Below are 24340 nucleotides of genomic sequence, written 5' to 3'. Positions count from 1 at the left end.
ATGAAAAACATGTCCAAATTGGTTTGAATAAATAAAAGAATAATAAAGCAAATATAAATGTCATCAATAATCATTAAAATATAAAAAAGAATATGGAAATAGGAGAGACAAAAAAGAAAACATACCTGAGAAAATTCTCAAGCAAAACTGAATTATCAGATTAAGTTTCTAGTAATATGAGTCAGGGCATGCCTGACTGAGGAAGGAAGATCATATTCATCTTGGTCAATCAAAAAAGAATATCGACTATTCATTTTGTGAAGATCCCTATTTCTCAATTTTGGGGGTATGTTACAAAGAAAAAAAAAGTAGAATAGAGAAAAAGGCAGAGGAACTACATGTAGACAACCACCTAGATATATTAAGCACTTGGAAAGTGCAAAAGACAAAGGATCATGAAATTTCAATGGGATAAATTGAACTCTTTGGACTTTTCTATGGGAGATACAGTTGCAGGCAGACTGGAAAGAGGGAGGGAATTAGAGAAGGAGTAAGAAGTTGAAAGGTCCAGGACGAAGCAATTCAGTGCTGAAGTTCTGTCTCTCTTTCAGACCATAAAGCACCTCATGGAGGCAGAGAAGGTGAAAGGATTCAGCCAGCTGGTGGTGGCCGCCAAGCTGAAAGAGGGCATTTCCCACCTCATCCAGTCATGCGGCCTTGGAGGCATGAAGCACAACACAGTGGTGATGGGATGGCCTAATGGCTGGCGCCAAAGTGAAGATGCTCGAGCTTGGAAGACTTTTATTGGTACAAACATTTATTTCTCATACTATCTCAAGGGTCCCAATAGGGGGTATAGTTAAATCCCTGTTACCCCAGCCCCATCCCCTACCCCCCTGAGTAGAGACCATGCCATTGCTTAAGCATAGTCTTATAAGGGCACCTAAGTAGCTACTAGTAGTAATCACCTAATTCTATGCACCCCCCCAGCTTTACATTATGTTTGTGAGTGTTGATCTCTGTCAAGTCTTATCTTAGGAAGTATTGCAGAAATGGAAGTTTTCATTTGCGAGCTCCCACATTGGCATTCTCACAAGAACTGGAAGCATTGTCCTTCAGCTCCAGAATCTCCCAAATTCACATATCCCCCCTTAGAGATGTAGTAAACAGAATATATCTAGTAATGTACGTCCTGGTATTTAATCTAATTCTGTTAGCTTTTCTTTTTTTTCTCAGTGGTTTTTGTTACTTGATGGGAACAACCTGCTATATAAATAGTACACCTTGCTCAAACAAATGTAAAGGGACCTTATCCTTGCTTTCCTGTCACGGTGGGAGGCAGGACAATCCTAAGGCTTCTCTGCTCATCCTGATTCTCTTTTTTCTCCGTAGGAACAGTTCGAGTGACAACTGCTGCCCATCTGGCCCTGCTAGTGGCTAAAAACATCTCGTTCTTTCCCAGCAACGTGGAGCAGTTTTCTGAGGGCAACATTGATGTCTGGTGGATTGTGCACGACGGGGGGATGCTCATGCTCTTACCGTTCCTGCTCAAACAGCACAAGGTGTGTTAGACATCTTTTGAAGAAGTCTTTCTCTCTTAACTTTTGTCTTATTTATTAGAGAAATTCTTCCTCCTTGTTTATATAGTGTTAGGGCTTAGAATTGAAGAGTCTGGGATTATTCTTGGCTGTCCCCTCATACCAACTTCAACCTTATGAGAAATATTTTCTTTGTAGTTTGATATTTACCTATCTCCTAATGAAATTCCATAAATTGATCAAGTTTTCTGTGAGGCCTGGGAAAAAACACTAACAAGTAAACACATTCTTTAAAAAAAAAAAGAAAAAAAGGCCAGGGTCTCAAATTTTGGAAACCCAAGGGTGTGTGTGTGCATGCATGTGTGACAATTAAACTGTAATTTTAAATAATAAATATAGTCTGAATGTATGGGGCCATCAATATGCTAGCTGAACAAAGCACTCTCTTAATGTATCACATGCCTTTTTTGCCAGACGCTTTCCTAATGAATTTAAGAACTCTTTAAAATAGTACTTAATGTGTTTCTTAGTCAAGCTTTTGCCTAGTACTACAATAATGTTGCAAGCAGGAAGCTAGGAACCAATACTCTGATACTATAGCAAGGTGTTCCAGGTAAAAATGCCTTGTGTTTTGAGAAATAACTCACTTTGCCTTCCTACATCAAATTCTCCATGTATGTATGGCACTTTCTCAGGTGTGGCGAAAATGCAGCATACGGATCTTCACAGTAGCCCAACTAGAGGATAACAGTATCCAGATGAAGAAGGACCTGGCCACCTTCCTGTATCACCTGCGCATTGAGGCTGAGGTGGAAGTGGTGGAGATGGTGAGATAGCTGACTTTGAGATCAAAGAAACCACCCTCTGTTCCCGTCACCCCCAATCCTGTCTTCCTAGTACCTCTTCTGGTTTGGTAAATTCTTTAACTGCAAATGTGGATTAATCCCTTAGTTCAACACAACCCTAACATATTGATAGAGACAAGTAGAATATGTATATAGTATTTGATATGTGTTGGGTGTTTTTTTTAATATATATTTTTCTGAAGTGAGAAGTGAGGAGGCAGAGAGTCTGACTCCCGCATGTGCCCGACTGGGATCCACCCAGCAAGCCCACCAGCAGACGTTGCTTCGTTGCAACCGGAGCCATTCTAGCACCTGAGGTGGAGGCCATGCAGCCATCCTCAGCACCTGGGCCAACTTTGTTCCCATGGAGCCTTGGCTGCGGGAGGGGAAGAGAGACACAGAGAGAAAAGAGAGGGGGAAGGGTGGAGAAGCAGATGGGCACTTCTCCTGTGTGCCCTGGCCGGGAATCGAACCCAGGACTTCCACATGCCAGGTAGATGCTCCACTGTTTAAGCCAACTGGCCAAAGCCATGGTTTTCTTAATTTTTGTTTTCTTCTTTATTTGTTACATAGCCCTTATATTCTGCTCACAAAAATTGGGATATTTTATTGCTTCATATACATTTGAAAAATATCCCCTAATTTTTGTGAGCAGTATATTTTTGTCAGGTTTTTGTCTGCTTAATATAATTTTATTACATTTTCATTCATATATTTAAGCTAAAATCACAGAGAGGTTTTTTTTTTATAACCTACCAGTATTTTTTTTTTTTAAAAAAAGGCTAGAGTTTGTGTTTTGTGGTTTAAGGAAACACAAGTAATGGTTCGATTATGAGAAAGATTATCAGAGCTCCTGGATTTGATCTGCAGTCCACAGTATTGTGTTTCTGTAGCTCAATGACAAAACAAAATAGGAGTGAAACTTAGGTGGATATTGTGATACTCTCCCTGGTTTAATTTAGTGAGTGGAAATGGAAATGTGTGGTTCACCCTTCTTTCTCCTTTTTGCTTGTTGCCCACTCTGATGAATGTGGCAGCATGACAGTGACATATCAGCTTATACTTATGAGCGCACTCTGATGATGGAGCAAAGGTCCCAGATGCTCCGGCACATGCGACTCTCCAAAACAGAGCGGGACAGAGAGGTGAGACCCTGTTGCATTGATCTGATCCTGGCCCTATGAAGTCTGTCACTGACAGGGATGGTCTGTATTGTTTTTATAAGATGACAGATTCTTTCCTGCTTGCTTTGTCAGTTATCCCACTATAATCACATTATTGTTTGAAAATAATTGAAAGATGGAGCATGAAAGAAAATTGGGTATAGAATCAGAGCTGTGTTGGGCCTTCCTCAGGCACAGCTGGTGAAAGACCGGAATTCAATGCTACGCTTGACCAGCATTGGCTCTGATGAGGATGAAGAGACAGAAACCTATCAGGAGAAGGTGCACATGACTTGGACAAAAGACAAGTACATGGCATCCCGGGGGCAAAAGGCCAAGTCAATGGAAGGGTTCCAGGACCTGCTCAACATGCGTCCGTAAGTTTTCCAACTCACAAGCTTATCACAGAACGTAGTATCCTAGTCAGTGTCACAGAGGATGGAATCTGTTCGTTTCACCCCAAATCCAGCCATCTCTCTGTTGTTTGACTATTTATATCAGCTACCAGTTAACATTGTACACAGCTAACTATCCTTCTTCTCTATACTGTGTCCCTGGTATAAAACAAGCAAAGAATGAGTAGACCCAAGATACTAATATTTTAATAAGGAAGTCATTTTCTTCATTACATTGTTCATACTCAAAGCAAAAAATCTCTATATCCCAAGGTTGTTTTTTTTTTTTTGTATTTTTCCAAAGCCAGAAACGGGGAGGCAGTCAGACAGACTCCCGCATGCGCCCGACCGGGATCCACCCGGCACACCCACCAGGGGGCGATGATCTGCCCATCCGGGGCGTCGCTCTGTTGCGACCAGAGTCACTCTAGTGCCTGAGGCAGAGGCCACAGAGCCATCCTCAGCACCCGGGCCAACTTTGCTCCAATGGAGCCTTGGCTGCGGGAGGGAAGAGAGGGGGAGGGGTGGAGAAGCAGATGGGCGCTTGTCCTGTGTGCCCTGGCCGGAAATCAAACCCGGGACTCCTGCACGCCAGGCCGATGCTCTACCACTGAGCCAACCAGCCAGGGCCTATACCCCCAAGGTTTTTAAGGTTGTTGACTATGTGCCTAGTTTTCTCTTTGTCTTAACCACTTCTCTTTCTCCCCCTCCCTCTCCTTTCCTTCCCCAGGGACAAGTCAAATGTGAGACGAATGCATACAGCTGTGAAGCTCAATGAGGTTATAGTCAACAAGTCCCATGAAGCAAAGCTGGTTTTGTTGAATATGCCAGGGCCACCCCGAAACCCTGAGGGTGATGAAAATTGTATCCTTTTAAAGTAGAGCTACCAGTAGGGAAAATATTAGCTTGTTTTTTAGATGAGATGGCTAGGTACCTGTAAAGTCACTGTCTGTGCCAGAATTCCCCTCTTAAAGAGGGAAGATTTTTAAAAGTCTTAGGCAGCCCTGGCCGGTTTGCTTAGTGGATAGAACATCAACCCAGCATGCAGACATCCCAGATTCAATCCCCAGTCAGAGCACACAGGAGAAGTGACCACCTGCTTCTCATCCCCTCCCTTTCCTTCTCTGTCTCTTCACCTCTTGCAGCCAGTGGCACAATTGGTTCAAGCATCAGCCCTGCATACTGAGTATAGCTGGTTGATTCCAGCATCAGCCCCAGACAGAGGGTTGCCGGGTGAATCCTGGTCTTGGTGCATGCAGGAGTCTGTCTTACTATCTCCCCTCCTCTCACTTAAAAAAAAAAAGTGTCTTAGACAAGGATCTTACAAAGCAGTGAAATTAATCTTCTTTTACAGAGTTGGGGCGTATGTTCTCTCTGAACCCTAAAGTGACTTTTTAGGTGGCATATTTGCAACATTACTTCTAACATTGTATAAGACCCTTTCTGACAATCTTAGAGACAGAATACCCACATCCTTTTTCCTTTTCAGGTTGTACCCACTTGCAAAGCCTCCTTCTTTTGCATGGTGTTAGAAAGAAGCAGATGAAGTAGACCCTTCTCTGAGGGGAAAAAGAGATGAAGGTTTTTATTATACTCTGATCCCAGGATTTTTTTATGGCACTGCTTTAGCACTTCAGTGGTATCAACGGGCCTATTCCCACCAGTAGCAGAGATTTTTTAATTTATTTCTATTTATTTATTTTTGTGAGACAGAGACAGAGAGAGGAACAGATAGAGACAGACAGGCAGGAAGGGAGAGAGATGAGAAGCATCAATTCTTTGTTGCAGCACCTTAGTTGTTCATTGATTGTTTTCTCATATGTGCCTTGAACAGTAGGCTCCAGCAGAGCAAGTTGACCCCTTGCTCAAGCCAGCGACCTTGGGCTTCAAGCCAGCGACCTTTGGGCTCAAGCCAGGTACCATGGGGTCATGTCTATGATCTCACGCTCAAGCCAGTGACCCCGTGCTCAAGCTGGTGAGCCCACACTCAAGTCAGCAACTTCAGGGTTTCGAACCTGGGTCCTCTGCATCCCAGTCTGATGCTCTATCCAGTGTGCCACCACCTGGTCAAGGCTTAAAAATTTTTATTGATTGGTATTACTGAGAGTGGAAGGGGGGGAGGAGACACACACACACACACACACACATCAATCTGTTCCTGTATGTGCCGCCGACACACACACACACACACACACACACACACAATCAATCTGTTCCTGTATGTGCCGACCCGGGGTCAAACCGGCAACCTCTGCACTTCCAGATGATGCTCTAACCAACTGTGCTATCCAGCAAGGGCAGGTAGAGATTTTTTTTCCTTCTTCTTTTCCAAGTGAGAGGAGGAGATATAGAAAGACAGACTCCTGCGTGTGCCCTGACTGGGATCCACCTGGCAAGCCCACTAAGGGGCGATGCTCTGCCCATCTGGGGCCCTTGCTCCCTTGCTTAGCTACTAAGCTCTTTTTTAGTGCCTGAGGCAGAGGCCATGGAGCCAACTCCTGCCAATCAAGCCATGGCTGCAGGAGTGCAGGAGAGAAAGAGATGTGAGAGGGGGAGGGGCAGAGAAGCAGATAGTCGCTTCTCTTGTGTGCTCTGACCAGGAATCCAACCCGAGACATCCACACACTGGGTCGACACACTACCATTGAGCCAAATGGCCAGGGCCAGGAAGAGATTTTTTGAAAAGGAAAAAGCTGGCAGAAAAATTCAACTTGAGCAACTTATTTAGAAATTGCTGGTTCGATTCCCGGCCAGGGCACACAGGAGAAGCACCCATTTGCTTCTCCACCCCTCCGCCGCGCTTTCCTCTCTGTCTCTCTCTTCCCCTCCCGCAGCCAAGGCTCCATTGGAGCAAAGATGGCCCGGGCGCTGGGGATGGCTCCTCGGCCTCTGCCCCAGGCGCTAGAGTGGCTCTGGTCGCAATATGGCGACGCCCAGGATGGGCAGAGCATCGCCCCCTGGTGGGCAGAGCGCCGCCCCATGGTGGGCGTGCCGGGTGGATCCCGGTCGGGCGCATGCGGGAGTCTGTCTGACTGTCTCTCCCTGTTTCCAGCTTCAGAAAAATGAAAAAAAAAAAAAAAAAAAAAAAAAAAAAAAAAAAAAGAAATTGCTTGGGTTCTTTCTAGGAATCTTAATGACCTGCCCTGCTGTGTTTTTTTGTTTGGTTTGTTTGGGTTTCTTGCTTATTTTGCTACAAATAACACATTACTTATGGGTTTCTGCTTATTTAAAAAAAAATTTAGAAAAAAAATCTAACAAGTGCCCTGTATTATATATGCAAAAGGACTAGATCCCTGGATTGATTCACAAAGTGAAATTGAATCACAAAGTAGTCCCATTTCTGAGTATTAAATAATTAAAACAAGCATGTTGATTTTACACCTTTGTAATCAGATAAACTCTGATGATCATGATACCAGGTTGTAAAGTGTGCTCTTCTGCTTGTCTCCTTGACAAATTCTGAAGACATGGAGTTCCTAGAAGTGCTCACCGAGGGACTAGAGCGAGTTCTCCTTGTTCGAGGTGGTGGCAGTGAAGTGATCACCATTTATTCGTAATCTACTCCTGAATGACTCTGCTTGGCTTCATGTTTCCCAAAAGGCTTCCATCCTTCATGGAAGCACCAGCTCTTTCCTACCACTCTCACAGAGGCCTGTGTTCTGTACGCATCACCTGAATGAACTCTTGATGAGCTGAGCCTCAAGTACTTGTGCAGAAAAGTAACAATAGTTCTGCTCTTTGCTCCCAGATGATCTGCTGTCCTTGCAGAAGCAAATATTCCCTCAACGTTAGAAAAATGGTCAAGTCCTAAAGCCATGTCTGTACCAGTTGAAGGCAAGTTAGACTTAACAAGCTGAACCAATAAAATGAATTGGCAGAAGGGGCACTAGAAATTCAACTGAAGACAAAAAGCAAGTACATATGAAATATTAAAGATGAGTCTCAGAAGTCATGGTTCTTTGATGGCACCATGAGGGTAACAGAAACACTATCATACTAAGGAATTCATGGCCAAGAATAGGGGCATATAACATCCTGGTGAAGGTCATTATGGCCAGCCAAGATGAAAACCTTTTTAGCTAATTTTCTTGAGTGTATCCACTCTTCTCCAGGACTCTAAAGTTATATTAGGGTACTAATTTACAAAAATTTAAATATGGGCTGCAACTTCTACTTCTTCCTCAAAAACAAGATTTTCCCCAAAATACCAAGTTTAGGTACACATACTGGGTTGTTGTATATTTCAGCTGTTTGTTTCTCAAAACCCACTCTGTAGTTAAGATTGTAATACAGGCAGTGTTACTGTGGAAATTGTTTTTAAACAGTGGAGTAAAAATTATTTCTTTCAGGTTCTTTTCAAATGGCCAAACTAAGGAAATTCTAAAGATAGCTATTAAGATTTACTGAAATATAATCTGGTTACCTGTGACATGATCAAAACATACAAGCTGTTATCTAAAAAATACAGGAAAGAAAAGAAATAGAGATGATAATGTACATTGACCAACCAATAGGTTCACCTTTCTTTCTCCCTTTTATGCCCTCTGGGTGAGTAGGCACAGGTCAAAAATCACAGGAACAAACACAAGGAAGACTGGCTAAAACCTTCCCTAAAAGATTTGTCTTTGAAAGGGGAAACCCAGCAATGGAATTCGAAGTTCCAGAGCCATATTCCTTCCATAGTGCCAAAGTTACTGAGATGCTGTTATTCTGCTTTCCTACTTCACTAAAAATTGGATACAATTGACACTGTCCTGATTCAAGAAATTTATTTCACTAAGAAACCTGTGGATTCATTTCTAAAGCCATAGTGAAGACTTGAGGCCATCACTTAAATGTTAATATATGCATTTTCCTTTCAATTTTATTCTTCATTCTGACTGTAGAAATGTGACTCTAAACCAAGAGATTATCCAAGCTGTCTTCTGCTATTTATTTTGTTTTAGAAGCATTGTGTTACAGAAATACGTATGCGAGCTTAACTTTTTATTTGCTAACTTACTGATCAGAAAACAACTGGCTTTCAAGCATAGGGAAATTACCCTGTGTGACTAAGTGGTTATTTCAAATATGTGAAATCATTTTTTACAGGATAGGTTATTTAGAGGAACTATTTGCCTATATTTATGGCTGCTTTTGAATTTCACTTTATTGACTGATAGTGCCACTTTTTTGATTACCCAGTAAAATATGGAGCTTTTGACTACCCTAGAGGATATGGAACAAGCTGACGTAGGTGCTAGCAGATTGTTCATTTGACCCTTACAGAAAGAGAAGAAAACCCTTCAATGTGGCTTAAGAAACTGGGTCATTTCAGTATGTTCCTTGTGTTTTTTCTTTCAACAGAATCTTTATCTTTTATTCTGCTAATCTGGCAGAGGGTAGAAGCATTGTTTACAACTTCCACTGCAACCCTCCATTGTTGAGTCCAGCAATAGAACAGGTTCCACAAGACCCAAGATATTAAAGGTCCATGCTCTAAAGGTCAGCCTGCCCAGGAATTCCTCTACACACCCTCTGGCCAAAATTATATTTACATATATATATTTTTTCCATATATAATAAAATGTGGGCAGAAGTTAAGGTTAGTTTTAAAAGGTTTCTGTGGTTGGAGCTCTATAAGAATCTTTTAAAGGGATAAGGGAACTAGTGGCTACTAATACAGCCACTGCTTCAGCCCCTATAACAAAATCACTGTTACATGGGAAAATGGTTATGAGGCCAGATTTAAACTTGTCTCTGTCTAGAGCATTTCATGTCCATGTGTTGCTTATGTTGTTTGTCTGCAAAGCGTCTTGTCTCTTTTAATCACTGCAAATAAAGCAATACTGAAAACTAGATAAGAATGCACCTTAGGGGAAGGGGTTCTGTGTTTTAAGAAGGAAAGAGAGACAGTTCTCCTCCTACCTTTAGAGTAAGATCCAGCTTTTAAGTCTTAGCTATGACTTTATCAGGGCAGGTTATAATAATACATTTTCCATTGCTGCCCCTCTGCCTTCTGTAGCTATCTTAAGAGCTGAAGTTTGAATTCTAGCATCTACTTGACAGGTACTGGTTTCCTCTTGGCAGGGGAAGATGACTACTTGTATCTTCCATTGCCTCAGATCCTGTGGCCTCAACCATTCCTCCAATCCTCATTCCCCCTAAACGTTAAAAATCCATTGTGGATATTCAAGTAGCAATTACACTAGGAGCATATTTATGTGCTCTTTTTGTCTGGTTTATTTTTCTTTTCATCATGTATAATCAGAATCCAGCATTAGCCTCTCACATCCTCCGCAAGTGTCTCCAACAGAATTTTTATGTCCCAGCTTGTGTTAAATGGAAGTGAAAGATTAAGGAAAACAGATTTAAGGGAAATGTGTACAATATTTTTTAAAGCACTGTTCTTGACCATTTAATTTATTGAAAGAAGATGCTGCTGTGGTTCTTGATTTTGCAGCAACCATTCTTTTGTTTACATAGAGTTATGATTTTATTTGCTGTTTGCTCTATACTGGAAACATAAATAAAGTTTTCTACATTATTTTCGGTCAAAGGTTGCAATGCAGTTTCTTTGTGTTTATAATGATGTGTACATTATCTTTCTAGGCTGTGGGCCTCCTCACATGGAGAAAAGAGTGCCTCGGTTCTTTTCAGCACGAGTGATAATGTTAGGGGTGACTATGCTGAGGAGGAGCCACAGGGCGAAAGAAGGTTGTAAATGAGATCCAAATACACAGGCACCAGGTGCTTCTTTCTCAGGATCACAAAAGCAGTCCTCCACCACTGAACTCCATCCTCTGAAACAAGAAAGAGTAAACTGATGAGTGGGAATGAGCATTGAAATAACTTCCTGAATCAAGTACTTAATATTTTAATCACAAGTTATTTTATCCTTAAGAAATAACTTCCAAACTCCTAATGGATTTTATTTCTTAAGAAATGGGTGTTAATACCAACTCGAATCCCCCATCATCAAATGGATCAGCTATTTACTGTTCATTACAAGTGGCCCCAAAGTTAATTTTCCTTTTGCCTTACCTCAGGGGGTTCAATGAAGGCTAACCAATCTGATGCATGCGTAGGCAACAGTCCCATGGACTGGCATTTATAAACAGCCAATGCCAAACCCATGAGGTTCCCAATGAGATACACCAAACCCTGAAGGAACTTCTGGCTTGAACTTTCCAGCATCTTGAAAGCTGTTGGGATAACAAAGTGTCAAAACCAAAACAACTTTTAAAAAAAGTATGAATCAGGCCACATATTAAAACAGTATAAATAATATAAACAGGCCCACAGTAAAAATAGCAAATAATACTATTAAAAGTGAACAAATAACCATGGTAAGCACTGTTTTTTTCCTCCATTTCACCACCATTACCATCACCCACCCTGGGTACCCTCCACCCCTGCTACTAGCCAAGATCCATGCCAGAGATTTCCAATATGGGTTCTGCCTAAGAATTTGCCTTTAACTCTTAAAACGTTGGGAAGGATTATTACTTCAAGAATACTTACTGGCTGAAATGGCCATAAGTGCCTGAATGGGTCGCCAAGCCATCATACACACCATCATAGTAGGAAAGATGGAGATAGTATTGCCTGCCATGTACATGATGAAGAGGTTCATGGGAATCTGTTTGAGGGGACCCAAGGCAATGTCCCAGCAGCGCTAAAACAAAAGACACGACGGTAACTTCTCATTACTACCCTCAGTCTCACATTAATTGTATCACTGATGTTAAAGTCAGATGAACACAAGTCTCAATTTTGTGCTCTGACTGACATACCAATTCTACCACCTCTGGCCTCCATGTCACCTAAAATTTTTCCCTATAGGTTCTTCAGGTGTCACTTCCCCCTAACTAAACAAAGGTTTCCCTGCTTCTGTCCTGTATTTCTGCATCTATCATTGTTCTACTTACAACTGAAGAAATAGATAAATCCACATAGCAGGAAATTAGCAAAGCTCAATCAGTAACTAATAGAACAAAGAAATCAAGATATAGAAGAATTGAAAGACATTATTAATAAACTTAACCCAACTGACATAGAACATTGCACGAACAGCAGCAGAATTCACATTCTTCTCAAACACAAAAGGGACATTCACAAAACTGACCACCTGCTGAACCATAAAGTATATCGAGAGGGTTTTTTGTTTTTGTTTTTTTTAAACTTTATTTATTCATTTTAGAGAGGAGAGAGAGACAGAGAGAGAGAAAGAAGGGAGGAGCTGGAAGCATCAACTCCCATATGTGCCTTGACCAGGCAGGCCCCAGGGTTTCGAACCGGCAACCTCAGCATTTCCAGGTTGACGCTTTATCCACTGCGCCACCATAGGTCAGGCTGAACCATAAAGTATAAATAACAACTCACATTAAACAAAGCATGTTCTTTGATTACTATGCAATTAAGCTAGAAATCAATAACAAAAAGGTAACCAAAAAATCCCTTGAGTTGAAATTAACAAATATATTCTTAATAATTCATGAATTAAATAATGAAAAATATATTTTTAACTGATCAAAATAATTATTAGCATTTGTGTGACACAGCAAAAACTTTAAAAATATATAACAAATACATATTCAAAGGACTAAAAACAAACTAAGCATCTATTTTTTTTTAAGTGAGGGGGTTTTTTTTGTTTTATTTTATTCATTTTAGAGAGGAGAGAGAAAGGGAGAGAGAGAGATAGAGAGGGAGAGAGAGGAGAGAGAGACAGAAAGAGAAGGTGGGGAGGAGCTGGAAGCATCAACTCCCATATGTGCCTTGACCAGGCAAGCCCAGGGTTTCGAACTGGCGACCTCAGCATTTCCAGGTCTACGCTTTATCCACTGCGCTACCACAGGTCAGGCAAGCATCTATTTTAATAAGTTAGAAAAAGAACAAACCCAAGGAAAGGAAAAGGAAGAAAATAAAAATGAGAACAGTAATTAATGAAATGATCTTTAAATCAAGAAAGCGGAAGGTGTTTGGGTTTGTTTGTTTTTTTAAGATTAATAAGGTCAACACTGGTAAGTCTGATGAAAAAAAGGATGGGAAATAAATATTCAACATCAGTATAAAAAAAGACATCTCTGTAAATCTTGCAAATACTAAAGTGATATTATGAATATTAGGAAATGGTTCAATTCCTAGAAAAAATACAACCTACCTAAATGGCATAAGAAATTGGAAATATAATCCTGTAACTGTTTAAGAAACTAAATCTGTGATCAAGCCCAGATGGTCTTTCTTGGCAAATTCTAAACATTTACGAAGAATATAAAGCTAATCTTAAACTCAGAGAATAAAAATGAACATTCTACAACTCATTATATGGGGCCTCATAAGTACCAAAACCTGACAAGAACATTATGAGAAAAGTTCAAGTTCACTATCAGTCATGAACCTAAATGTAAAAATTCTAAACAAACCATTAACAAAGTTAAGCTATATAAAAATAATATGCCACTATACACTTGGGTTTACTCTATTAAAAGAATAAATGGCCATACTTAAATCATCCATACAACAGAACTGTTCTAAAGAAAGTATATATTTTATGATAATCTACCTTTAATATCAGGCCATTTTAATACTTTTACTCTCATGTATTGTTACAATTTGATACCAAGATGAAAAATGATCTTACCAAGAAAGAAATGATAATATCTGTCATTTTCATGTTGTGAAAATCACTTGAATTTCAAAAAACCAAGATCATATAGTATTGAACATTAGCAAGGCTGAGAGGAAAGAAAAAGCAGGCACTGTTCTAAGCACTTGAGAAACAAAATCCTGCTCCCATGGAGCTTACAAGAATGAAACGGTAGACAGTAAATTCTACCGTACTTATGAATGACATGGAGAAATATAAAGTGGGAAAACAGGATAGGGAGTGCCACGAGGGTAGGCTTCATTAAGGAGATAACATTTGAGATGAGAGAGAAGTCAAAGGTAGCTGGGGAAGAGTATTCCAGGAAAAGGGAAGAATAAGTACAAAAAGCTTGAGATGGACCTGACCAGGTGCTGGAGTAGTGGATAGAGCATCAGCCTGGGACACTGAAACCCAGGTTTGATACCCCGAGGTCACCAGCTAGAGCACAGGGTTACCGGCTTGAGCTTGGGATTACAGACATGACCCCATGGTCGTGGCTTGAGCAAGGGGTCATTGGCTCAGCTGGAGCCCCCCAGTCAAGGCACGTATGAAAACTGAGGTGATGTTTTTCATCTCTCTCCCTTCTGTCTGTCCCTTTCTCTCTCTCAAAAAAAAAAAAAGAAAAATAGGTCCTGGCCGGTTAGCTCAGTGGTAGAGCGTCGGCCTGGCGTGCAGGAGTCCTGGGTTTGATTCCCGACCAGGGCATACAGGAGAAGCGCCCATCTGCTTTTCCACCCCTCCCCCTCTCTTTCCTCTGTCTCTCCCTTCCCCTCCTGCAGCCAAGGCTCCATTGGAGCAAAGTTGGCCCGGGCGCTGAGGATGGCTCTATGGCCTCTGCCTCAGGCACTAAAATGGCTCTGAATGCAACAGAGCAATGGCCCAGATGGGCAGAGCATCGCCCCCTGGTGGGCATGCCAGGTGGATCCCGGTCGGGCACATGTGGGAGTCTGTCTGACTGCCTCCGTTTCCAACTTCAGAAAAAATAAAAATAATAAAATTAAAAAGAAATAATAATAATCATTGCTTCTCAATATACTCTCCCTCCTAGTAGCACCCTTCCCTTCTTCGTGTTCTTCACCCACAGGCGTGCATCTCCTGACTGGGGGACCTCACAAGACTTGCAAGGGATCGAGTGACAGCTCACCCCCAGCCAATCCCCTCAACCTGTCTCCAAGTCTCCCTTTTCTCTGACTTCCCAGTGAGCTGACAGCAGCCTTGCCTTGGCTCACTGCTTTCCTGTAACTTTTCTAGAGAGCCAAAGCAGCCCAACTGGTCTCTCTCCTGTTGCTTCTTCTATCCTAGGACCTTCCTTGTTACACTGTCCCAGCTTTAATGAATGTACTCTCAGAATCAAAATCATCATCATCATCATCAGTGTTTCTCAATGGAGAGCAACTTGTCTCCCTGGAGACTGGTAACGTTGGAGACGTTTTTGATTATTACAACTGGGGAAGGGAACTTTGGCACCTAATGGTTAAGGCCAGGGTTGCTGCTAAACATTCCACAGTGCACAGTACAGCCCCTACAATGAAGAATTAATTATTCAACTCAAACAGGACTGAGGTTGAGAAACCACCTTTTTTTTTTTTTAATTGAGAGGTGGGAGGCAGAGAGACTACAGCATGGCCCTGGACTGGGATCCACCCGCAAGCCCCCTACGAGACCATGCTCTGCCCATCTAGGGCCACTGCTCTGTTGCTTGGCAAATGAGCTATTTTAGTGCCTGAGGCAAGGCTATGGAAGCATCCTCAGCAGCCCGGGCTAACTTGCTCAAACTATTGGAGCCATGGCTGCAGGAGGGGCTAGAGAGAGAAAGAGAAAGAAGGAGGAGGGAGTGAAGAAGCAGATGGTCACTTCTCTTGTGTGCCCTGACCGGAATCGAACCCAGGACTTCCACACGCAGGCCCGAAGCTCTACTGCTGAGCCAACCAGCCAGGGCCAGGAAATCACAATTTAAATGAATACAGTTAATTGTAAATAAACCACAACTCAAAAGAATTCATTTCTTTTTTTAGTCTGTTGCAGGCACCTGGGTGAAAAATAGTATTGGCTTAGACCAGGATGATAGGTGAAGGTAGTAAGAAAGTAAGATTTTGGCTTGACCAGGTGGTGGCACAGTGGATAGAGCATCTGAGAGGGACACAGAGGACCCAGGTTCCAAACCCCAAGGTCACCGGTTTGAGCACCGGCTCATCCAGCTTGAGCACGGGCTCATCAGCTTGAGCGACCCTGGCTTGAGTGTGGGATCATAGACATGACCTCATAGTTGCTGGCTTGAGCCCAAAGATCGCTAGCTTGTAGCCCAAGGTCACTGGCATGAGCAAGGGGTCACTCGCTCTGCTGTAGAGCCCTCCCCACCCCACCCCTGTCAAGGCACGTTATGAGAAAACAATCATTGAACAACTAAGATGCGCAAGGAAGAACTGATGCTTCTCATCTCTCTCCCTTCCTGTCTGTCTGTCTCTGTCACACAAAAAAAGTAAGATTTTTAAATCTATTTTGAAGGTAAAGTCAACAGAATATCCTGACAGACTATGTGGTGTAAGGAAATTAGAGTAGAAAACGAAGGCAACTGGAAGGCGGCGCCAACAACAAGTAATATTCAACCTACTTTATTATGCCTTATGTTTCAAATGTCTTTACTTTTTCCAATTATTAAGCATTTTTGGAGTTGATATGTAAACTACCATAACATTAATCTCAAGCAGCCGAGCTACCAAAGATTCAGTATAAGGACCATGGACAGCAAGATATTCGTATGCTGTCTGGGAGAGACAAGTGGGTCTGTGGTCAGGACTAGCCCCATGACTGCAGTGACATCTATACCTCTATACCTTCTCCACCAGGATCCGGTCTGTCTCTTGAACGCTGGTATCAGGTACTTGTTTGTCCAAGTAACCGACTGGGTACAGCGAGTCTCCCTGGCCACCACCCCGGTCACTTCGGCCCCTAAAGAACCAAACCAAGAAATTAAGGCTGCAGACTCCCACACTTCATATGCCACATTTCGTGTTCTACTGCTCATAGAAGATCTTTGGATGCACCTACGCAGCTTAGATCAAGCACTCCCGTGGGTTCGTCAGACACCTGCCCATTCGAAAGACTTAAATAAGCATCCTTTGGGCACAAAAACCTCCAAGAGATACTAGCTGCTAGCTCCCCGGGAGTCGTCTTTAGGCCACCTAGCCTGTCCAGGTTCCATGCCTCCGGGGCAGTTCTGGGCGGAAGGCTCTGATGCCGCGTTTCGCCCAGGCTCCTCACCTGCTGCCCCCTCCAGGCCCGCTCAGTTCAATAGCCCACTTGAAGCGCCGGCCTCGGTTGGCCACCAGGCTCCCCTGAGCCGTCATGGCAAAGGACGCCTTCCAAAACGGCGAACTTCCTTAGCCTAAGGAGTAGAAGGAACGTCAGGTTCGCCGGCGACCGCGCCTTCTACGTCTCAGTCCGCGAAACCACTTCCGGCGCGTGAGTAATACGTCTTTTCCGGACACGGCCTGGCGGCGGAACTGGTCGTGTGTGGAGGTTCTGAGGCTGGCAAGTAGGGCAGCTGACAGAGCTTAATTCTTCCTAAAGCGACTTTCCCGCGTCCCCTCCTTGCTGAAGAGGTCTGGTGTGTGTTCCCTGACCGCTGAGGTGCACTTAACGCGGCAGAGGGAAGGTCCATCCTCGACGCTGCTTTAAGAGTTGAAGCCGAGAAAAGGTGCTTGAGTTCTGCGCTCTCCCGGAAATTAAAAAGTTCAAATCTCCCCTTAAACCAGTGGTAGTCAACCTGGTCCCTACTGCCCACTAGTGGGCGGTCCAGCTTTCATGGTGGGTGGTAGCGGAGCAACCAAAGTGTAAATAAAAAGATTTAACTATAGTAAGTTGTTTTATAAAGATTTATTCTGCCAAATTTAGTGAAAATCTGACATAAAGTACTTGGTAAGTAATTATTATTATATGCTTTAACTTGCTGTAACTCTGCTTTATAAATTTTATAAAGTAAAGTTACTTCCCTACTTCATAAATTATCATTACTGTGGAACCAGTGGGCGGTAAATTTTACTACTAACAGAGATACAAAAGTGGGCGGTAGGTATAAAAAGGTTGACTACCCCGGCGAAATCTTGGTATCAGCGCGGATTATGCGACTTTGAGTTATTTAGCAGCTTCCAAGTATTGAATGTCCGCTGTGTTCCAGGAGCTTTGTGTTTATTACTTCATTTAATTCTCACAGTAACCCTGCGAGGTTGATAGGTGTACCCCGGTTCTGCACAAAAGCTAGGAGGCAGTTTTGGAAAGGAAAGGCTCGTGGCTTGAGATTCAGATGTCCTTCATTTGAATCCTGGCTTCATTGCTTAATTGTATGACCTTGGGCAAGTTAAATTGTTTCAAACCTCTTCATACGTAAAAGTTGAATAATCTACCTACTTTCAAGGTTTCTGGTAAGGTTAAATGGTGTGCTTGTCACACATGCATGATGTGTTTTATGTTTTGTTTGTTTTTATTTATTTATTTTTAAGTGAGAGGAGGGGAGTTACTGAGACAGACTCCTGCAAGTGCCTCAACCGGGTACCACCAGGCAACCCTTGTATGGGACCATGCTCCTATCAACCCAGCTATTTTTAGCACCTGAGGCTGACTGTAGAAGCAAAGGAGCTATCCTCAGCGCCCCGAGCACACACTGGAACCTACTGAGCCACTGGCTGCGAGAGGGGAAGAAGGAGAGAAGCAGATGGATGCTTCTGCTCTGTGCCCTTACAGGGAATTGAAGCAGGACGTTTATACCCCAAGCCCACGCTCTATCCACTGAGCCAACTGGCCAGGACACATAATGTGTTTTTAATTTCATTAAGTAATCTACAACATTATTGGGATTTGTATTCAGTTGTACACCTTTATCATAATTTAACCTATTATTGGATATTTAAGTTGTTTTCTGTTTTATTTTTCTCTTTTATAATCCATATTAATGTGAACATTCTTGCATGTCTTATTTTCTTAAGTTAAAATACCAGAACAGCAATTGCTGTATCAAAGTATGCACATTTTAAAGGAATTTTCATTTAAAATGCCCACTAGGAAAATTCCATCAATTTACATTCCACCAGCTATAAAATTATAAAAATAATTCAATTGCTAAATTTGAAAATGGTACCATATAATTTTTATATTTGTATTACTTTGACTCCACGATAGTTGATATGGCTGGGAGTTGGGGGCAAGTGGGAGGAGTACTGTGACAATGGTTGAAAGATAAGATTGAAAAGAGCTTCATTGGCCAACTAAAGAATTTAGACCCTTAAAGATGATGGTGATATGAAGAGGCTGAAGGTTTCCACTCCCCCCACTTTGTTTTCTGATTTTAGAGATATTATGTGTTTATAGAGGACTGCATGAACAAGGCAGGAATGAAAAGGACTTTTCCCCTTCCAGTCGATTCTATAATGTATTCCTATCTGATAATAGACCCAGCTTGTAGATCATTTTCCTTCTCTCTACTTTTCTGCCTTGATTCCTATGGTCTCTGATGAACCTTTGAGATTCATCTAACACTTCACAAAGGCCTTGGCCTTCAAATTCTTTGAGGGTGGCCCTGGCCAGTTGGCTCAGTGGTAGAGCTTCAGCCAACGTGTGTATGTACTGGGTTCAATTCCCAGTCAGGGCACACAGGAGAAGTGCCCATCTGCTTCTCCACCCCTCCCCTCTTCTCTCTCTCTCTTCTTCTCCTGCAGCCATGGCTCGATTGGAGCGAGTTGGCTCTGGGTGCTGAGGGTGGCTCCATGACCTCAGCCTCAGGTGCTGAGAAGATCTGGGTTGCTGAGCAACAGAGCAACACCCCCTAGTGGGTTTGTTGGGTGGATCCCAGTCAGGCCGCATGCGGGAGTCTGTCTCTGCCACTCCTTTCAGTGAATTAAAAAAAAAATTCCTTAAGGGTAGAAATTATATGTTAATTATCTTTGATTCCACAGCCTGGGTTGCCTTACATTTATAAAGCACTGAATAAATGTTTAGTGAATATGAGTAAGTTAATTGAAAGTAAAAGTAATACAAAACTGTGAGTATACACCTGACCAGGCGTTGGTGCAGTGGATAGAGCGTTGGACTGGGATGTGGAAGGACCCAGGTTCAAGACCCCGAGGTCGCCAGCTTGAGCACGGGCTCATCTGGCTTGAGCAAAAGCTCACCAGCTTGGACCCAGATTCGCTGGCTCCAGCAAGGGGTTGCTCTGTCTGCTGAAGGCCCACAGTCAAGGCACATATGAGAAAGCAATCAATGAACAACTAAGAAGTCGCAACGCGCAACGAAAAACTGATGATTGCCTGACCTGTGGTGGCGCAGTGGATAGAGCATGGACCTGGAAATGCTGAGGTCGCTGGTTCGAAACCCTGGGCTTGCCTGGTCAAGGCACATATGGGAGTTGATGCTTCCTGCTCCTCCCTCTCTTCTCTCTCTGTCTCTCTCCTCTCTCTCCCTTTCTCTCTCCTTTCTAAAATGAATAAATAAATAAATAATTTTTTAAAAACCTGATGATTGATGCTTCTCATCTGTCTCCATTTCTGTCTGTCTGTCCCTGTCTATCCCTCTGACTCTGTCTCTGTAAAAAAATAAATAAATAAATAAAATAAAATAAATAAAAAAAACTGTGAATATACTATAATAACATAAAGTAAAACAAAAATTAGAAGGGAATACATTAAAAATGTTATATGTTGTCTTCTGGTAATTATTTTTGTGCAATTTTGTCTGATTTTCAAGCTATTTTTATTATGCTTCTTTAATAAAATTTAAAGGAACACTTTAAAACATTGTTAGTCACTTGACTCATATATTCCTTCCATTTTAAAGTACTTCCTACCCTGGCCTGAAGTGCAGAGGTTGCTGGTTCAATCCCCGGTCAAGGCACATACAGGAACAGATTGATGTTCCTCTCTCTCTCTCTCTCTCTCTCTCTCTCCCTCTTCCTCTCTATAAAAATTAACATTTCTAAAAAAAATTTAAGTATTCTCCTACTTTTTAAAAAAGATTTATTTTTATTTTTATTTATTGATTTTAGTGAGTGAGGAAAGGAGAGAGACAAGAACATTAATCTTTTCCTTATGGACCCTGACTGGGAATCAAACTGGCGAACTCTGTTCTTTGGGACAATGCTCAACCAACCTGAGCTATCCGGCCAGATCTAAAAAAAAAAAAATGTAATTATAACCTGAATCAAAGTTGCTCTGACTTCAATAGAGTACACTCGTTCCTCACCACCATATCGCGGTTCACTTTTCACAGTCTCATTCTATTGCGGATTTTTAAATTGTATATATCTAATTTGGTATTGTGGATTTTTCGCTATATCACGAGATTTTGCAGTATATAGGTAGTTTTATATATTATTTTAATTATTTTTTAGGCAAAATAAGTGTGGGAAAAGGTTAATAACAGTGTAGGAAAGGTTTATAGGAGTGTGGGGAGGGTTTATAAAGCCTAAACTATACATAAATAATAAAATAAATACAAGATTGCTACTTTACGGATTTTCGCCTATGTGGGGGGCAGTTCTGGAACCTAACCCCCATGATAGACGAGGGGACCACTGCGTTCCAGATCTTTTATTCCTTTATCCTGGGAGGCCTCACAGTCTTATTTGCTAAAACATTCCAAAGAATGTAAAGATACTGGGACTAAGCTGAGGAAGGGGTCCAAGGTCAAATACTGCATAGTATATTCTGCGAGTATACCCACCCCAGAGATGGTCAGTGCTATTACTTTAACATAAAAATCACAAGAAGTGATTCAGTAAGACTCTCCTATAATTTTGTTTCCCAATCTACCTAAATAAGAACCCACCCCCTCTTTTGTTATCATATCTGTTACTGTCTGTGGAATCAATATTCCGTAGAACACTTTGGGGCAATTTGCTGTATGCTATAGTTCAGGAGAGATGAAGGCACTTTATAAAACTCTACTTGTTATGGAAATGGAGTTTTAACTTGGAATTAAACTTTTGAGGATTCCAGTCTTGGTACAAATTTTGTTTGGCAAAAAAATTAAGGGAAACCTAGCATCTAATTCTAAATGAACTACCTGAGTCACTTTTAGTCTGGAACTGTCTTAGCCTTAATTTCTTCATCTATAAAACGAGGGACTTAATACTAGATGACTTCTATGCTACCTTTTAATTTTAAAATGTATGTTTTCATACATTTTGCATATTTTTTTTACATTTTGCATATTATTTCATATATATTCATAGAAAAAAACTAAAACGATAAACAAAAGGAGTAATAGGATTTCAGATTAACTTTTTTTTTTTTTTTACAGAGACAAAGAGTCAGAGAGAGGGATAGACAGGAACAGACAGACAGGAACAGAGAGATGAGAAGCATCAATCATTCGTTTTTCGTTGCGCATTGCGACACCTTAGTTGTTCATTGATTGCTTTCTCATATGTGCCTCGACCGTGAGCTTTCAGCAGACCGAGTAACCCCTTGCTCGAGCCAGCGACCTTGGGTCCAAGATGGTGAGCTTTTGCTCAAACCAGATGAGCCTGCGCTCAAGCTGGCAACCTCAGGGTCTCGAACCTGGGTCCTCAGCATCCCACTCCGACGCTCTATCCACTGCGCCACCACCTGGTCAGGCCCAGATTAACTTTTTAAAATTGTACTTTTCTATACTTTTCCTCTGCATTGTGCAGGTACCAATTTTGGATTTCAAAAACTTAATTTTTTTAATGTAACTGTGTGGTGATGGATGTTAACTAAATTTGTTGTAAATATATATACAGGGTGAGACCAAAGAAGTTTTACAGTTGTGAGTACATGAATTATTATTTATTGTAGTTTCCATACAAACAATTGTAAGCCTAATTTTTCCCCATCCTGTATATGTCAAATCATTAAGCTGTACACCTAAAATTAATTTAATGTTATGTCAGTTATGTCAATTAAAATTTAAAATATATATATATATAATTTTTAGTAAGGTAACTAGGTAATAACATAAGTTTCACGTGTACAACATAATTCATTATCTGTGTACACTATAGTGTGGTCACCACCTAAAGTCTAGTTTCCATCTGTCACCATACATTTGACCTCCTTTACTAATTTCACCCTCTCTTTACCCCTGTTATAACATGATTCTAAACCTAGAAGCTTAATGGTTCTCTTTTCTCAATTCGTAGGAGACTCCTTGGGAGCTCTGAAGAAATACTGATACCCTGGCCACACCTCCAGTGATTCTTAATTCATTTGCTTTAGGAGGAAGGTGGGCATCAAGATTTATTTATAGCTCTCCAGGTGATTCTACTGAGGAACAAGGACTGAAACCACTGACTACAGCATTTGGTTGTTTTAGAATAACATGGTTTGAATTTTCACAAAGTAAGCAAAGAATCAATAGTTTTTGAGAGCCTCCTGTATGCCTGCTACTGGACTAAACTTGAATTAGAAAATAATCGGAATACTGAAATTGTAAAAATAAATGTTAAACATTGCGCCTGACCAGGCGGTGGCGCAGTGAATAGAGCATTGGACTGGGATGTAGAGGGCCCAGGTTCAAAACCCGAGGTCGGGCCCTGGCCGGTTGGCTCAGCGGTAGAGTGTCGGCCTGGCGTGCGGGGGACCTGGGTTTGATTCCCGGCCAGGGCACATGGGAGAGGCGCCCATTTGCTTCTCCACCCCACCCCCTCCTTCCTCTCTGTCTCTCTCTTCCCCTCCCGCAGCCAAGGCTCCATTGGAGCAAAGATGGCCCCGGTGCTGGGGATGGCTCCTTGGCCTCTGCCCCAGGCGCTGGAGTGGCTCTGGTTGTGGCAGAGCGATGCCCCGGAGGGGCAGAGCATCGCCCCCTGGTGGGCAGAGCATCGCCCCTGGTGGGCATGCCGGGTGAATCCCGGTCGGGCGCATGCGGGAGTCTGTCTGACTGTCTGCCCCCGTTTCCAGCTTCAAGAAAGATAAAAAAAAAAAAAAAAAAAAAAAAAAACCCGAGGTCGCCAGCTCGAGCTCGGGCTCACCAGCTTGAGTGCGGAGTTACCAGCCTGAGCGTGTGATCATAGACATGACCCCATGGTCGCTGGCTTGAAGTCCAAGGTTGCTGACTTGAGCCTAAGGTCATTGGCTTGAGGAAGGTGTCCCACTCAGCTGGAACCCCCTGGTCAAGGCACATATGAGAAAGTGATCAATGAACAACTAAAGTGCTGCAACGAAAAATTGATGCTTCTCATCTCTCTCCCTTCCTGTCTGTCTATCCCTGTCTGTCCCTCTCTCTCTTTATTTCTCACTAAAATAAATAAATTTTAAACTTTGCTTACTTTGTGCCTTTGAGCAAATGCTTAATTAAACTGTGAGAAAGCACACCATGATTCCATAGGTCATACCAGTTGTCTTGTTTGACTTTTATAATTTGTGCTAGCTACACGGTTTTTGTATCTCACTCCCCCACACACTCATCCACCTCTTTTTGGAAATCTAAGAAAGCTGACTAATTCTAATATGTATGACATTCTCTTCAGAGCAGTTGCATTTGGATTGAAACTTGAACAAGAAAATTTTCTGTTCAGAAAACCAGATTTACAAGACTAGATCCCTCTAAAGTAAAAAAATAAAAAGCTTTTATAGATATGTTTTAAGTTTTGAAGTCTATGTTATTTAACGTCTATAATAATTCTATATGCCTATCCTTACTGATCCAACCAATTCCCCAGTTTGCTCTAAAAGCTTTTAAACCTTTTGACAGCTTCAGTAAAATGGGCTTTCTTTGAAAATCCCAGATATTTGTGTTATTTAACTCTACTGTTTATTGCCTTCTGAAAAGGACCACCCACCACCTTACACTATTTTATTCATGGTGCAATTTATTCTAT

General features: G+C 42.0%; 2 protein-coding genes and 1 long non-coding RNA gene across 9 annotated transcripts in view; 2 read left to right on the top strand and 1 right to left on the bottom strand.

Annotated features, from left to right (window-relative positions):
* SLC12A6 (solute carrier family 12 member 6) overlaps positions 1–10419 on the top strand; it is a 98274-nt gene extending 87855 nt beyond the window's left edge. For 4 of the 5 annotated variants that reach the window (XM_066342702.1, XM_066342701.1, XM_066342703.1 and 1 more), the window contains 7 exons: positions 552–747; positions 1333–1502; positions 2174–2305; positions 3361–3468; positions 3679–3863; positions 4612–4745; positions 7347–10419. In XM_066342702.1, coding sequence (XP_066198799.1) covers positions 552–747; positions 1333–1502; positions 2174–2305; positions 3361–3468; positions 3679–3863; positions 4612–4745; positions 7347–7438 — 1017 coding nt within the window. In that variant the 3' untranslated portion in view covers positions 7439–10419. The remainder of the gene's footprint in view (positions 1–551; positions 748–1332; positions 1503–2173; positions 2306–3360; positions 3469–3678; positions 3864–4611; positions 4746–7346) is intronic. The other variant, XM_066342704.1, reaches the window with a different exon arrangement.
* EMC4 (ER membrane protein complex subunit 4) lies at positions 10080–16960 on the bottom strand. 3 transcript variants are annotated; one of them, XM_066342709.1, is made up of 5 exons: positions 16774–16960; positions 16347–16461; positions 11385–11538; positions 10905–11065; positions 10080–10663 (listed from the first exon to the last, which is right to left on the bottom strand). In XM_066342709.1, the coding sequence occupies exons 1-5, from the start codon at positions 16857–16859 to the stop codon at positions 10628–10630; spliced, it is 552 nt and encodes a 183-aa protein (XP_066198806.1). In that variant the 5' UTR covers positions 16860–16960; the 3' UTR covers positions 10080–10627. The 3 variants fall into 3 exon arrangements, with proteins under 3 accessions (XP_066198806.1, XP_066198809.1, XP_066198807.1); XM_066342712.1 differs by lacking the exon at positions 10905–11065; XM_066342710.1 differs by lacking the exon at positions 16774–16960 and having other exon boundaries at positions 16339–16463.
* Positions 16961–17014: 54 nt separating this feature from the next.
* Positions 17015–24081, top strand: LOC136376243 (uncharacterized). Its single transcript, XR_010746159.1, has 3 exons — positions 17015–17209; positions 22664–23048; positions 23467–24081. It is a non-coding gene; the product is annotated as an uncharacterized lncRNA (long non-coding RNA).
* The last annotated feature ends 259 nt before the right edge of the window (positions 24082–24340 follow it).

This window comes from Saccopteryx leptura, chromosome 6, assembly GCF_036850995.1.
Source record: "Saccopteryx leptura isolate mSacLep1 chromosome 6, mSacLep1_pri_phased_curated, whole genome shotgun sequence".
Lineage (NCBI taxonomy): Eukaryota > Metazoa > Chordata > Mammalia > Chiroptera > Emballonuridae > Saccopteryx > Saccopteryx leptura.
This window is presented reverse-complemented; position numbering and strand designations above follow the sequence as displayed.

What these genes read in the sequence shown, in the direction of transcription:
- EMC4 (XM_066342709.1), bottom strand. Translation starts at nt 16,859, where the DNA reads ATGACGGCTCAGGGGAGCCTGGTGGCCAACCGAGGCCGGCGCTTCAAG. An exon ending in GGGCCTGGAGGGGGCAGCAG is followed by an intron (nt 16,462 to 16,773) that starts GTGAGGAGCCTG and finishes TTGGTTCTTTAG; the next exon opens with GGGCCGAAGTGACCGGGGTG. An exon ending in ACCGGATCCTGGTGGAGAAG is followed by an intron (nt 11,539 to 16,346) that starts GTATAGAGGTAT and finishes CTTTTGTTTTAG; the next exon opens with CGCTGCTGGGACATTGCCTT.